Source organism: Pagrus pagrus, assembly GCF_965226575.1.
Source record: "Pagrus pagrus genome assembly, chromosome: 2".
In the NCBI taxonomy this organism is placed as follows: Eukaryota; Metazoa; Chordata; class Actinopteri; order Spariformes; family Sparidae; genus Pagrus; species Pagrus pagrus.
Genome location: NC_140186.1, coordinates 21,748,991 through 21,761,716, shown reverse-complemented (window position 1 = coordinate 21,761,716; position 12,726 = coordinate 21,748,991). Strand labels below are relative to the sequence as shown.

The 12,726-nt window shown below is 40.3% G+C and overlaps 3 protein-coding genes across 4 annotated transcripts; 1 reads left to right on the top strand and 2 right to left on the bottom strand.

The window, feature by feature from the left end:
• Positions 1 to 2,899: 2,899 nt before the first annotated feature.
• On the bottom strand, positions 2,900 to 4,435 carry LOC311269487 (ecto-ADP-ribosyltransferase 5-like). 2 transcript variants are annotated; one of them, XM_084373648.1, is made up of 3 exons: positions 4,331 to 4,435; positions 4,033 to 4,117; positions 2,900 to 3,936 (listed from the first exon to the last, which is right to left on the bottom strand). In XM_084373648.1, the coding sequence occupies exons 2-3, from the start codon at positions 4,096 to 4,098 to the stop codon at positions 3,190 to 3,192; spliced, it is 813 nt and encodes a 270-aa protein (XP_084229774.1). In that variant the 5' UTR covers positions 4,099 to 4,117; positions 4,331 to 4,435; the 3' UTR covers positions 2,900 to 3,189. The 2 variants fall into 2 exon arrangements, with proteins under 2 accessions (XP_084229774.1, XP_084229775.1); XM_084373649.1 differs by lacking the exon at positions 4,033 to 4,117 and having other exon boundaries at positions 4,331 to 4,428.
• A 1,777-nt stretch (positions 4,436 to 6,212) lies between these two features.
• Positions 6,213 to 7,403, bottom strand: LOC311249750 (ecto-ADP-ribosyltransferase 4-like; the record flags this gene model as incomplete). Its single annotated transcript, XM_084341044.1, has 2 exons — positions 6,213 to 7,112; positions 7,266 to 7,403. The coding sequence occupies 2 exons, from the start codon at positions 7,401 to 7,403 to the stop codon at positions 6,213 to 6,215; spliced, it is 1,038 nt and encodes a 345-aa protein (XP_084197170.1).
• Positions 7,404 to 9,169: 1,766 nt separating this feature from the next.
• On the top strand, positions 9,170 to 9,985 carry LOC311249552 (ecto-ADP-ribosyltransferase 5-like; the record flags this gene model as incomplete). Its single annotated transcript, XM_084340665.1, has 1 exon — positions 9,170 to 9,985. The coding sequence occupies one exon, from the start codon at positions 9,170 to 9,172 to the stop codon at positions 9,983 to 9,985; it is 816 nt and encodes a 271-aa protein (XP_084196791.1).
• Between the last annotated feature and the right edge of the window lie 2,741 nt (positions 9,986 to 12,726).

The window sequence follows — 12,726 nt, the reverse complement described above, 5'->3', positions numbered from 1 at the left end:
ACACACACGCCAAACCAACCAATAAATGGACAGTAGACCTTAACCTCAATTTTGATGACCTCTAACACATTCATTCATTATGCATTTTTTTAAAGTTATCTGGAAATTTTACAGTGACTCACAGCAGGAACAATAGTGTGCCTTCTCTGAACTCTGTCACTTTCAAGAGAAAGGATCGAAAGATACAACACTAATTTACATGTTTGCTATGAAGCAGATATGAAGCACAACCAGGGCCCCATATGCAAACTAGGACGCAGTCAACCAGCAAACTACTACAGAGATGTTGGCTAACCCTAACCCTAACCATAGTGAATGTAAAATATTAAAGTAGCAGTACTATTAAACCAAAACTTAAATGTGCCAAATGGAGTTTTCTTGTAAACGAACAACTGTTATGTTTACATAAGCACACCAAATCTCAATGACTGTATCCCTGAGCTCTAAGAATCATTTTGAATGACTTTGCAAAGCATCGTTTACATCCATGTTTACTAGCAGTCCTCTTCTTTACTGCCTTTGTTGGTGCATTGCAACATTTCTTGGAGCTTCACTACCAGCTGTAGATCAGTGGAATAGTGTAAAACCATCAGCAGGAACGTGCACATGCATGTACATCATCATGCAAGTGCATGAGCCAAAAAATGGGTTGGTTGATTGATTGGTCAGATGTTGTGCTTTTATAAGTGTTGGTCAGAAGTTGAACCACAGTCCTGAAAACCCAGGATTAACCCTGAAGTTACCCCGGTTACACCGTATTGTGCTTCATAGTAAGTTGGGCAAATAAACAATTTGTTTAATTTACATTAATAAAAACTTACATAAAGTTTGAAGTTCAGCATTTTAACCTTAATTTCTGTTAGTGACAGCTTTTAATTCACCCATGTAAGAATTTTTGCCTCTCAACCTACCACAAGCTACTGTATCTCAGATATGTGCGCTGTATTCACTAGAAATATTCAAATTAAAAGGGAGACTACTTCCTCGAACAATGCAAATCTAAATAGGGGAGGAGATCTGGAGGCTCGTAACATTTTTATTGGCTTTCTCTGATATACTATGTCACCCCCCTCCCCGATCAGAGAGGTTTACTACCTCTCACACTTTCACTTTCACTCACTTTTGATCAGGTTAAAGATCACAAATAGCATGTTAAATGAACAAATAACAGCTACTTACAGACCCTTTCCAAAAAAATTTGAATATCATGGAAAAGTTTATTTATTTCCATAATTCCATTCAAAAAGTTAAACTTTCATAGATTATAGATTCAGGGCCCACAATTTAAACAATTTCAAGTATTTATTTGTACAAAATTTGGGCTTCCAGCTCATAAAACCCATGAAAACCGGAATTCAAAAAATTAGAATACTGTGAAGAAATCACCATTTACTTCTCAGTTTTTGCAGAAAAAAAAAACAAAGAAATTAGGATCACATCAAATCAATCAAAATATGGTACTTTCAAAACGATATGTCAATCTTCAATACTTGGTTGGGAATCCCTTTGCCTTAATGCACTGTGGCATTGAGGCAATCAGCCTGTGGCATTGCCTGGGAGTTATGGAGCCCAGATTTCCTTGATGCTTGCTGTCAGCTCTTCTTTGTTTTTGGGTCTGGTGCCCCTCATTCTCCTCTTGATAATACCCCATAGATTCTCGATGGGGTTTAGGTCCGGCAAGTTGGCTGGCCAGTCAAGCACTGTGATGGCATGGGCATCAAACCAGGTTTTGGTGCTTCTGGCAGTATGGGCAGGGGCCAGGTCCTGCTGGAAGATGAAATCTGCATCTCCATACAGATCCTCAGCAGAAGGAATCATGAAGTCCTCTAAAACATTCTGGTAGACTGTTGCGGTGACCTTGGATTTAAGAAAGCAGAGTTTATCAACACCTGCACCGGACATTGAACCCCAAATCATGACTGACTGTGGATATTTCACACTGGACCTCAAGCAGCTTGGGTTCTGTTCCTCACCCGTCTTCCTCCAAACCCTTGGACCTTGATTCCCGAATGAAAGGCACACTTTACTTTCATCGGAAGAGAGGACCTTGGACCACTGGCCAACAGTCCAGTCCTTCTCCTTGGCGCAGTTGAGACGCCTCCTACGTTGGCTCAGGCTCAGGAGTGGCTTGACCCGAGGAACCCGACAGTTGTAGCCCATCTCCCGGATGTGTCTGAATGTGGTGGTTTTTGAAGCTGTGACTCCCGCCACATTCCACTCTTTCTGGATCTCTGCCAGATTCTTAAATATTCTTTGTTTGATAATCCGCTGAAGCCCACGGTCATCTCTTCTGCCATTGATATGCTTGGACACAGCACTCTGTGAAGAGCCAGCCTCCTTAGCTATGAACTTTTGTGGCTATGGAGGGTATCAATGATGGTCTTCTGGCCAGTTGTCAAGTCTGCAGTCTTCCCCATATTGAACCGAACTGAGACAATTGAACCAAAGTGAAGCAATTTAATGACACCTGGGGAAACCTGTGCAGGTGCTTTGAGTTTAGTAGATGATTAGTGTGTGACACTCAGTTTAAAACATTCATGGCCTGCAAAATTTGGGCTGATTTCTTCACAGTATTCTAATTTTTGAATTCCTGTTTTCATGGGTTTTATGAGCTGGAAGCCCAAATTATGTACAAATAAATACTTGAAATCGTTTAAATTGTGGGCCCTGAATCTATAATCTATGAAAGTTTAACTTTTTGAATGGAATTATGGAAATAAATAAACTTTTCCATGATATTCTAATTTTTTGGAAAGGGTCTGTATATACAACAGTTTGAATTTCACACACAAATAATGGTGACTTGTGTGACACACAATTCCCATGAGCATATGCAACTCCCCCCCCCAAAATGGCTCATATCTACTCAGTCTCCAATTTCAGGCCTTTCAACCACAAACACATTCAAGTCATTTTATTCTGTTCATACAAGTTTGCATGTTTATTATTTATACCCTGCATGCAAGAAAAGGCATTAAACAAACAGGTTACATTTGTGAAACAAAGCTTGTTTGAACATTTTTACCAGATTTTAGGATTTTTTTTCCATTCATCCAACAAATAGTCAAATGATGTCATAATTTATCATATCTACGAACCTATCAGACATGTGAATTCACTACTCTGGTCCAGCCCACAGATTTTTTATTATTTTGTTAACATCAAATATTAAATGTCGGAGACTGCTTATCAGAAAAGGACACAATTGGTGTTGGACAGAGTTTTCCCTGTGCTTTTCACTTTGTACACCACCTCACATGGAAGACTCTTCTGCTCAGATCTCCTCTCTATTTTTGTCACTTTGAAGACTTCATAAGGAGGAATCAGGGCTTCTCTCTCCAACTCCCCGAGCTTAGAGTACAGCGAGACGTCTGCTCCAGAGCATGTGACAATCTCAAAGCATGACTTGTCTCCAAATCTGTCAGCGCTGGGGTACAATCCCATTGAGCTGGAGGTAAAAGAGCCAAAGCGAATCTCCTTGTTGAGAACATCTTGGCTAAAGTAGCTGTCGACTCTGCGGTAGCCAGTGAGACATCTTTCTGCTTCTGGTTTGCGAGCGTTGAGGGTTTGAAGGGCGTCAGTCAGGAAGAAGTGAAGTGCGTGATACCTGAATGTGGTCTTGTACTTAGACCTCTGGGTTCGAACTGCATCATTGAAATCCAGATTGATTTTTGGTTTGTTGAGGGTATAAACATAAATTGCCATGATCTGCTCTTTTCCCAGGGAGGTGGAAGGTCGCTTCTTACGCTTCCATTTTTTGTTGTAGTATTTTTCTGCTTCGTCCCAGGCCAGAGTGAGGTTTTTATCTCTGTTTTTCTCATTCTGTAGGTACTCCTTCACCCTGTACTCCATCTTGTCTTTGCAGCCAGTGTACATGTCATCGACAGCGTTTGGAGCCAAATCCAGTGGAGCTTTTAAACTGGGTTCTGCACAGTTCTGAAAAATGTTAAAAACAATGAGACAATGCGAAAATTTAACTTGGTGATAATCTATCCTACAGTACACTGCAGTGCCACCCAGCTTTCACACTACCTTTGTAAATCCTATAGAGGCTCCATATGCCATTAGCACTGCTGCCCAAACTGCTACCATTGCCATCTTCCACCAGCTCAAGAACCTGCACACAAAAATACCACTCTCAGTAAATCAATTTGTCGGCTACCTTATTCGTATCCACTCTAACCTTGCTGAGTAATTTCAATTTCTTTAATGTGAAAATAATCGGTAAAACTTAATTGGATGGATTGAAATAGGCCTTAAAGTGCACTCCTTAACATTTGTTTTCAATTTAGTTTTAACAAACAAAAATTACACATTTGTATCCACTTACCACAGTTCAGTTCTCGCATGTGCTTCATTGGTGACTTGCAGGTAAAGTGTGAAGCTTGCCTTTCACCAGCTGCAGGTCATTCCAATCAGGGGTGGGACCTTCATGAGGACTGCACTACAGATTATTCCTCTTTGATTTTGATGAATTATACGAGTCTGTGCATCTGGGAATCATGCAGTTGTACCTAAGACGAGCCAAGACAAGGAATCAGTGAACATGCAGGATCATTTCTTCAGACACACAGTGACCTTTGACGAGCCCACTGTATCGTTGTCCTTTATCTTTTCAGCCCCAAACATATAATAAATGTAAAAAAAAATAATTAAAAATTGATGATCAAATCCTTTTTTTTTATTTATAGTAAAAGATGTGGTGATTTACATGGTGAAAGGACATCATAACTTAACATGCTGTACAGTAAAGAGTTAGTGCAATACACAAGATAAACAGAAAAGCGTGTTGAATATACAGATACAGGGAAAATGGAAAATAGCACAAAAAATATTCCGTAGTAATGACAATGTGTCTTAAAAGTGTGAATAATATTGATAAGTCATTTACAGAATAACTTACTATATCATGTATCATCAATATTGCTTTCATACAGGGGTGTAGTTATTGTAAACATGTGAGTTTAAACTGTGGTACCATGTTGGGAATAGCTCTGCAGACTAACCCTAAGACCTGCAGTACTCCGCCTCTGATTAGTTGCATTTTCTTCACCAGGACTGACCAAGTTGGGCCTGCAGCCCAAAGTTGGCCCACCGTGAGGTTTAATTGGGCCACCAGATGTTTTGAGTAAAAAATGAATAAAAATACATTAAAATAAATTAATAAAAAATATATAATGATCTATATGCTGTAAAATATGTTTAAGTAAAAATGCTCCTTAAATATGTAGGATCCTTAGTGATTGATTATATTTCATAATCATAAATAATGAGCATGGCGAGCAGAGTGACACCATTAAGGTTTAGATTTGGCCCTCCAAAAGAACTGTTTTGCAGTTCTGATAGAGTGGTTTATAAACTGTTGTTTGCCTGGTAAACACACTGACCGCTTTAGCCTCCTTCCCAGTCTTCTGCTCTCCTCTCATCATCTGGTGCAGCTCTTTGCTGCCAGAGTGTCTCTGGGCTAGGCAGAGAAAACAGGCTGGGAGTCCACAAGGTGGGCTACCAACGGGCTGCCCTGCTGCAGATCCACTGAACTAGCCCAGAGACACTGCAGCTGTGACATCCTAAGAGGTAAGTGTGTTTACTGGGGAAACTTAAGCTCACAAGCCGCTGCATCAGCTCTGCTGCTGGCTGTTTGCTTTACAAACCATCGTGGCCCACTGACCTCCCTCTGGTTGTCCAGTGAAGTACAAGGGCACATCTCTGGTGAACTTCTCGTGTTTCCCCATCAAAAAACTTGTATTCCAATGTATTTAGCATACCAGGACCACAAAGCTGTTGAAGGTTTCGGCATACAAAAACAATAGGAGCAAGCCATCTGAGACAGTGTAGTGCGGGTCTTGCAAGAAAACCAGCATGATCCATAATAACGCATCCTTACAGAAAATGTAAACATAGTTTTAGTCAGCCAACTTGTGCTTCTGTGAAATTTGCTGAGCTGCAAAATCAAACTTCAAATCAAAATCAAATCTTTAATTTGATATTTTATTTGCTCCTACTGGTACCATTAATTAACCAATGCATATTAGTTGTGTTTAAAAAATGGATATCAATAATCAACATAATATGAGTTTTCATTTTTTGGCATTATTGTGCACAGGTTGACCTCATAAAACTGGAAAAGGTAACATTTTTTTACCCATCGCTTCACAAACGTAATTTCTGACTTATCTCCAGGAAAAACACTGATTAACATTACATCACCCTTCTCAATGGCTCAATCTAACTAACAGCAGAACAATCAGCAGCACCAGCAGAGAACCCAGCACTGCAGCCACAAAGCGCTTCTGCTTGCGTTTTACAAGAACTAAAGAAATAATAGTCAATAGCATTAGCCATATCAACACCATCCCAACACTTCCTGCTTGAGTGTTTTGTGTTGAAAATGTTGCAAAATATAATTGTTTTTGTCTTCGATTCAAATTACAGTTCAAATCTCTCCTTGGTATTTTGGTGCTCTGTAGCTTGTAGACCACATTGCACCATGGGTCATTTGTCAGGACATCAGTGACTGTGAAGACCTCATAGGGAGGAATCAGCACCTGTCCCGGTTGCTTTGAAGCAGAGTAATATGTTATATCAGCACCAAAGCATGAATGAATCTCAAAACATGACACATTGCCATTAAATTCAAAGGACTGCTTGCTTGAAGCTACCCAAGTGAAAGCCCCAAAGCGCATGTTCATGTTGATGACATTGTGGTCAAACTGTTTCCGTGTCCTGTGATAGCTGGTTCTGCACGACGTCTGATTGTGACGCAGAACTTGAACAGCATCAGTCAGGTAAAAGTAGAAGTAGTGGAACTTAAACCCATAAGTGCTGTACTTGTGTTTCCCCGTTTTCACTGCTTTGTTGAAATCTTGTTGGATATTTGTAACTTCGGTGTACATGTGCAGAACAATAGCGTGCTCTTCAGTCAGGTTCTTGTGCACAGGTTTCTTTGCAAGTCTTTCAACTGCAGCCCAGGCATAACTGAATTGTCTGTTGACGTGCCACTCGTACACGCCAAACACGTCGATCACAGAGGCTGTCTCAGATCGGCAGCCATCGTACATGTCATCAATGGACTCTGTTGCCATATCCAGATGTACACCGCCAGTCTTAGGTTTCTGCAGTGACAGATAAGACACAGCTACAGTGAGCAAACCTACAATTACAGAAGGTTCGGAATATTCAATGTCAATCGGCAGGAAAAAAATCTGTTTGTGATGACTGACTGAATCTGAGCAGGTAAACTGCGCAAAGAAAGCACTGTCACCTACCTCAGCAGGTTTCTGAGACCACCAGAGGAGTAGAAATGAGTGATGATACAAGAGGAATGCCACCACCAACAACACACAGAGGCTTGTCCGGTTTCTCACTGACTTCAGCACATGCACTGGTCCTTTGCAAAACTTCATATCTGAATGAAAACAAAAATACTTCTTGTGAGTGAAATGGCTCTTAAGACCAGTGTGATTGTCCTCTTTCAAACACAATGACTCGGTTTGTATGTGCAGGTCAAAGTACAGGCTCATATAAACAGTAAACCATAATCAGAAGCCCCACAATATTTCCGTGTCAACGTCCTCATTTTCTCTACCAAATATGAAATTGGATCATGTTGTCTTACCTTTCCCCTGACAAGTGCTCCTAACAGCAGCACCATATTCCTTTGAGGGAAAGTGCGGATGCAGCGTTGTCACTAAGTCCGAGCTCACTGGATTTTCAGGTACAACCACACAGCATAGATATTCTTCTACCCTCTTTCCCTGAAGGCATCAGTGCTAACATGGATATTATCTGTTTGCACTGCCAGGAGGGCGGTTCTACATGTCGTAATACAGGTAAATCCTGTGTGGTAGCTTGTTTAAGCAAAAACAAACAAAGGTAAATCATTGAGCTGCAAAAAGCACAGGCTAAAACCGAAGACATTTTTCACTCTGGACTAGGTTGTGTAATGATTAAAGACAAAAACTTCACCACCATGCTGTTCACCATGTGGTAAGTTATGAAAACATTTTCAACATTGCTAGTTTGTTTTGTACTTTCTGACCTACATACCAGAGTGACGAGTCAATGGCTAAGCACCACCTAATTTTAATGAGCAGTGCAGCATCTTTATTTGTGTTTTTGATCAACTGGAGGTACAGAGCTTGATATACAATAATACATTTTAAAGCTAGAGTCACAATCACTTTAAGTTTTAAACTGTAAAGATGTAGTAGAACCCTCGTCTCTGGTCAGGTAGATAGTGTACAGAGGTCTGTGTGTGTGGGTGTGTGTGTGTGTGTGTGTGTGTGTGTGTGTGTGTGTGTGTGTGTGTGTGTGTGTGTGTGTGAGTGAGTGAGTGAGTGAGTGTGTGTGTGTGTGTGTGTGTGACTGGGAGTGACTCATTTGCTATCAGGAGCGCCAGGGCATACCAAACACCAGTGTGCTCCTGTGGTGTTTCATTCATTCCCCCTGGAAGTATTTCCCACTTGTGAGCCTACCAGTGTTGAAATGTGGTGTGTACATAAACCAACTTACAGTACAGTTCCCAATTTAAATTCAAATCATTTAACAGCACACATGTATCCTTGCCATCACACACCTATAGCATCAGAAATATTATCGTCATCATTCAGGCACTACTGTAGGGGATTCCCCCCTTGGTTCCAGGAAAGACGATATGAAAAGCATTTCACATAGAACGAAATCCACCCCGATCTCAGTTCCTCTGGGTTTAATGACAGATTTCCTCTGTTCCAGATGCAACATGCCTTCCTGGGAGAGGCAAGCGTGTCAGAGAACAACATTATCTGCTTGTGCTATCACATCTCTTGTTCTTTTGGTGGGACTGCTCATGTTTGTTGTCGTATATCTGACGCTCAGCTGGCAGGATATTGTTGGAGAGGTAAGCTATTTATTGAACACAATGCATATGACATCGATCTAGAAGACTTAACCAAAATATAGAAGGAGCTACTGATCAGAAATAGTGTTTAAAAAAACATATTGTTCTAATCTAAAGTGTGCACAGTCAAAGATTCTGAAAGTCATAATTGTTTGTTAAGGAAAACTATGGACTGCTTCAGTTTAATACTGTTCATTTAGTGTAGGTTTCCATCTACTGGACAAATACTGAACAACACCCTTCTCCTTTCAGCATTCTACTCAGGATCTGAACTTCAACGTGAATGGTGACATGGATGACGACTGCAGATCCAAAGAAATGGTTGTGAATGATAAAGTCATAATGCAGACATGGGATACCAGCACAAACTTCAGCGAAGCTTGGAGCAATGCAGAGCAAAAATCTAGAGAGCCTGTACACATCTACATGGAGAAACATCATTCGATTGCCATATATATGTACACGAATGTTATGTTGCAACCTGTCGAGTCCAAACATGACACTGAAGACAGAACCGAAAAACAACTACAGGAGACATTTGCGTCACGCTCCCTGTATTCTTCTCTTAGTGAGGCCATTCAGGTTCTGAAGCACAGTCAGCTGACGTGTCTTAGTACAAAATACAGAACAGAGACACTCTTGAATCAGAACATCTCTAACAAACTGATCCGGTTTAGCACCTTCATATTAGGTTCTGATCGGAGGAACTTCACACGGAACGCTTCATGTTTTGAAATATATACATGCTTTGGTGCTGACATAACATCTTACTCGGCCTTGAAAGGAACCAGCCAGGTGCTGATTCCTCCCTATGAGCTTTTCAAAGTCACTGACATCGAGACAGATGCACACAGGTGTAAAGTCGTCTACAGACTGAAGAGCAACCTGAACTGTGTTTATGACAGAGAGAGCAATACGCTACATCCGATATCTGCATTACCAGCTGGAGGATTCTGGCTCATTGTTACCATCACTTGTGTTATTATTGTGTCTCTTTTGCTTCCCTTTGTCGTTGCGAAGGTTTTAGAAAACTATAAGAAAACTGCTATTTACAGTGCTTCATCTTTGCATAACAGCACTTACTTTCCTGTCAGAGTTGCCACTTAAAGAGGAAGGTTTGACTTTAATAAGAGGCGACTCTATGAGCTTTACAGTCGGCTGTAATCACACTGTGGCCTGGATTAGGCTGGCTTTTCAATGTTTTAAAACAAAAAGGGAAAGTATAAAATGTGGTTTTCATATTCATTAATCCCATATTTAAAAAATATACAACATATTGTATATCTGTATACAACACAGACATTCTCATAATTTCATGATGTAATATCAAAAAAAGGCTGTTGGTCATTGGCTGTGTCTGAAATCTCTAACTAACCACTAAGTAGTTGACTGTATAGTGAGTTTGTCATTTTGTAGTGCTGTCCGCATGCACAGTGAGAATTATTATACCCTAAAAAGTGTTTTTCATTTGACCAATGAGCTCACTATATAGTTCTCTATATAGGACTCCTTGTAGTGAGTAGGGTGTTGTCAATGAGTGGGTGATATCTGGCACAATCATTGTCTTGTTACTAAAATCCAGATTTCAGAATTACTGTCCCTGTTGAAATAAAGTTTGTTGAAACTTGAAAGCCTGTTGCAACTCACCAAACAGAAATGTTAGGTGTGGTCTGAGGGTTAATAACTGTAACTAATAGCTATAACTAATCAAACTCCAGTTTCAACTTTTTGGGGGGGCAATGACGACAGGATTTGGGATTCGGGACAACTGCTTCTTCAGGACGTCTGGTCACCCAACTTACCATCCTTTGATTTTGGTACTTTCAAGTGAACATTATTTGTGTTATGTTTATATGGTGAAACCGATCAGGGTCATTGTGACCCCGATATAAAGTACATGAAATAAACCCACGGTCATTCAAACTTCAACACGTTTAATCTCTTTCTGCTGCATCTGTGTCCCCCTATTTGCCCTCATAGTTTCTGATACTTTAAATTGAAATCCATAGCAAACAAGAACTCAGTGAATCCATTTTAACTGCACAGGCACTATGCACTAATGAAAACTGAAATCAAAACAGATTTATGACGGCACAGCCTCATACCTACTGCAAAGCCAAATGATCAGTCAAAACATCATCGAGTATGAATGAGCTTCAATAGGAACGCTCACCCAGCTTCTGGCACATTCTACTTTGTATTGATAACTGAGGAATGTAACACTACAAGTTAATCTCACACACACATTCTTCTCTGAAATTTCACAATCGCTTGACTCAGGTCCTTTAAAATGTCAACACCTTATTGAGGGAGTGAGGAGGTGAAAGCACTGAAAGTCAACTACTTCAGCACCCAAACAGAGAAGAGTTTATCTTCTTGACTGTGTTGTTTTAGACCGCGCAGTTACACACGCATACTGAATATATCAAACAAAGCTTAGACACAAATATGCTGCTGAGCAGGACTTTGGAGGTGGACACTGGAGGTTGGAGGTTCACCTGAAGTCTTCCTGAGGTTCCACTGTGCACGAATATGGGTAAAAGGTCTCCAGTATATCTGACTTGAAATTATTTCTAACCAAATCAGATGAATACGACCTGACATTTCAGTTCTATCTGTCTATCTGTCTCTATGAGACAGAATTAAAGTTAAAAAAACAAACGCTATGGTGAAATGTAAGGTGAGCATGGCTGCTATTTGTTGTGTAGTAACAGAACAATGGCAATAAATAAATTGCATATCTCATTTCAGGAAGACTGTCCCTAATGACCCATTGAAAGCTTTTGTCCCTCTGAATTATTGTAAAGGTATTCCACAGTCGCAGCACTTCAAGGAAGTGTTTCTGTCTTGAAATCCCCCGATACACGTTTCAGGCACCGAACATTATGTATGATCCAGCCGGATGTCAGTTCTTTTCCTTGATGAAAGTAGTATAACCATCTCCTCCGACACACAATCCTGATCCTGTATCATCACTTCATGCTTGAAATGAATGCAAATCACAAAATTGGGTCTTTCATGGCTGTCCTCATTTATAAATCTTGCTGTCTGAAAAGTGTTTGTGAATAGGGAGAGGCCAGTGGAGGTTTGTAATTGGTGTGAAAATACATTATTTTACGTATGTTGAAATCTTCACTATGCCAGGCCAAAAGAGTTGTGTGGTGAAGTCGGTGGATCTCTTGCTTTTATTTTCTTCGATGAAAAAATAGACTATTGTCATTTACTATCATGAGACCCTTCTTTAATAAAACATATAGGGCAAATATTTCTAAATGTACGTGGGTGTGTGTGTGTGAGGTTACAGTCACAGAATTAAAGGTGAGACTACTGACGAGGCGTTTCAGGAGCAGTGTTTTCTGTGGGATAGAGGAGTTTCTGTTGCTGTGGAGTTAAGTTCAGTTCTATCTAACTTTGGCATTTTTTACTTTCAAGATCTTTTACATGCACAAGAACCTATAAAACACTGAAGGAAAGGCACAAAACAAAAAAGCATAATAGGTCACCAAAAATAACCTCGGCCAAGGACGTTATGTTATTCACCTGTGTCCATTTACTGGTTGGTCGGTTTGTCAACAGGATAACGAAAAAAAATACTGAACAGATTTCCACAAAACTCAGATGGAGGGCGGGTCTTGGCCCAGAATACACCCAATTACCTTTTGGTGTGGATCTGGATAAATGACCGGATCCAGAACTTTTTTCTCTCTTTCTTGAACATTGCGTGACAGGGTGTTGTTAGACATTTTGGTTGATTTCTCAGGGAATATTAAATGGATCTTGATGAAAAAATCAAGTGTATATAGATGGTTAGTATACCTAACGAAACTTGCCAATGGATGTGAATGGTT

Excerpts from the sequence above, each read along its gene's own strand:
- LOC311269487 (XM_084373648.1), bottom strand. The coding sequence starts at position 4,098 with ATGGCAATGGTAGCAGTTTGGGCAGCAGTGCTAATGGCATATGGAGCC. Across the intron at positions 3,937-4,032 it reads CCTCTATAGGATTTACAAAG|AACTGTGCAGAACCCAGTTT; the intron begins GTAGTGTGAAAG and ends AACATTTTTCAG.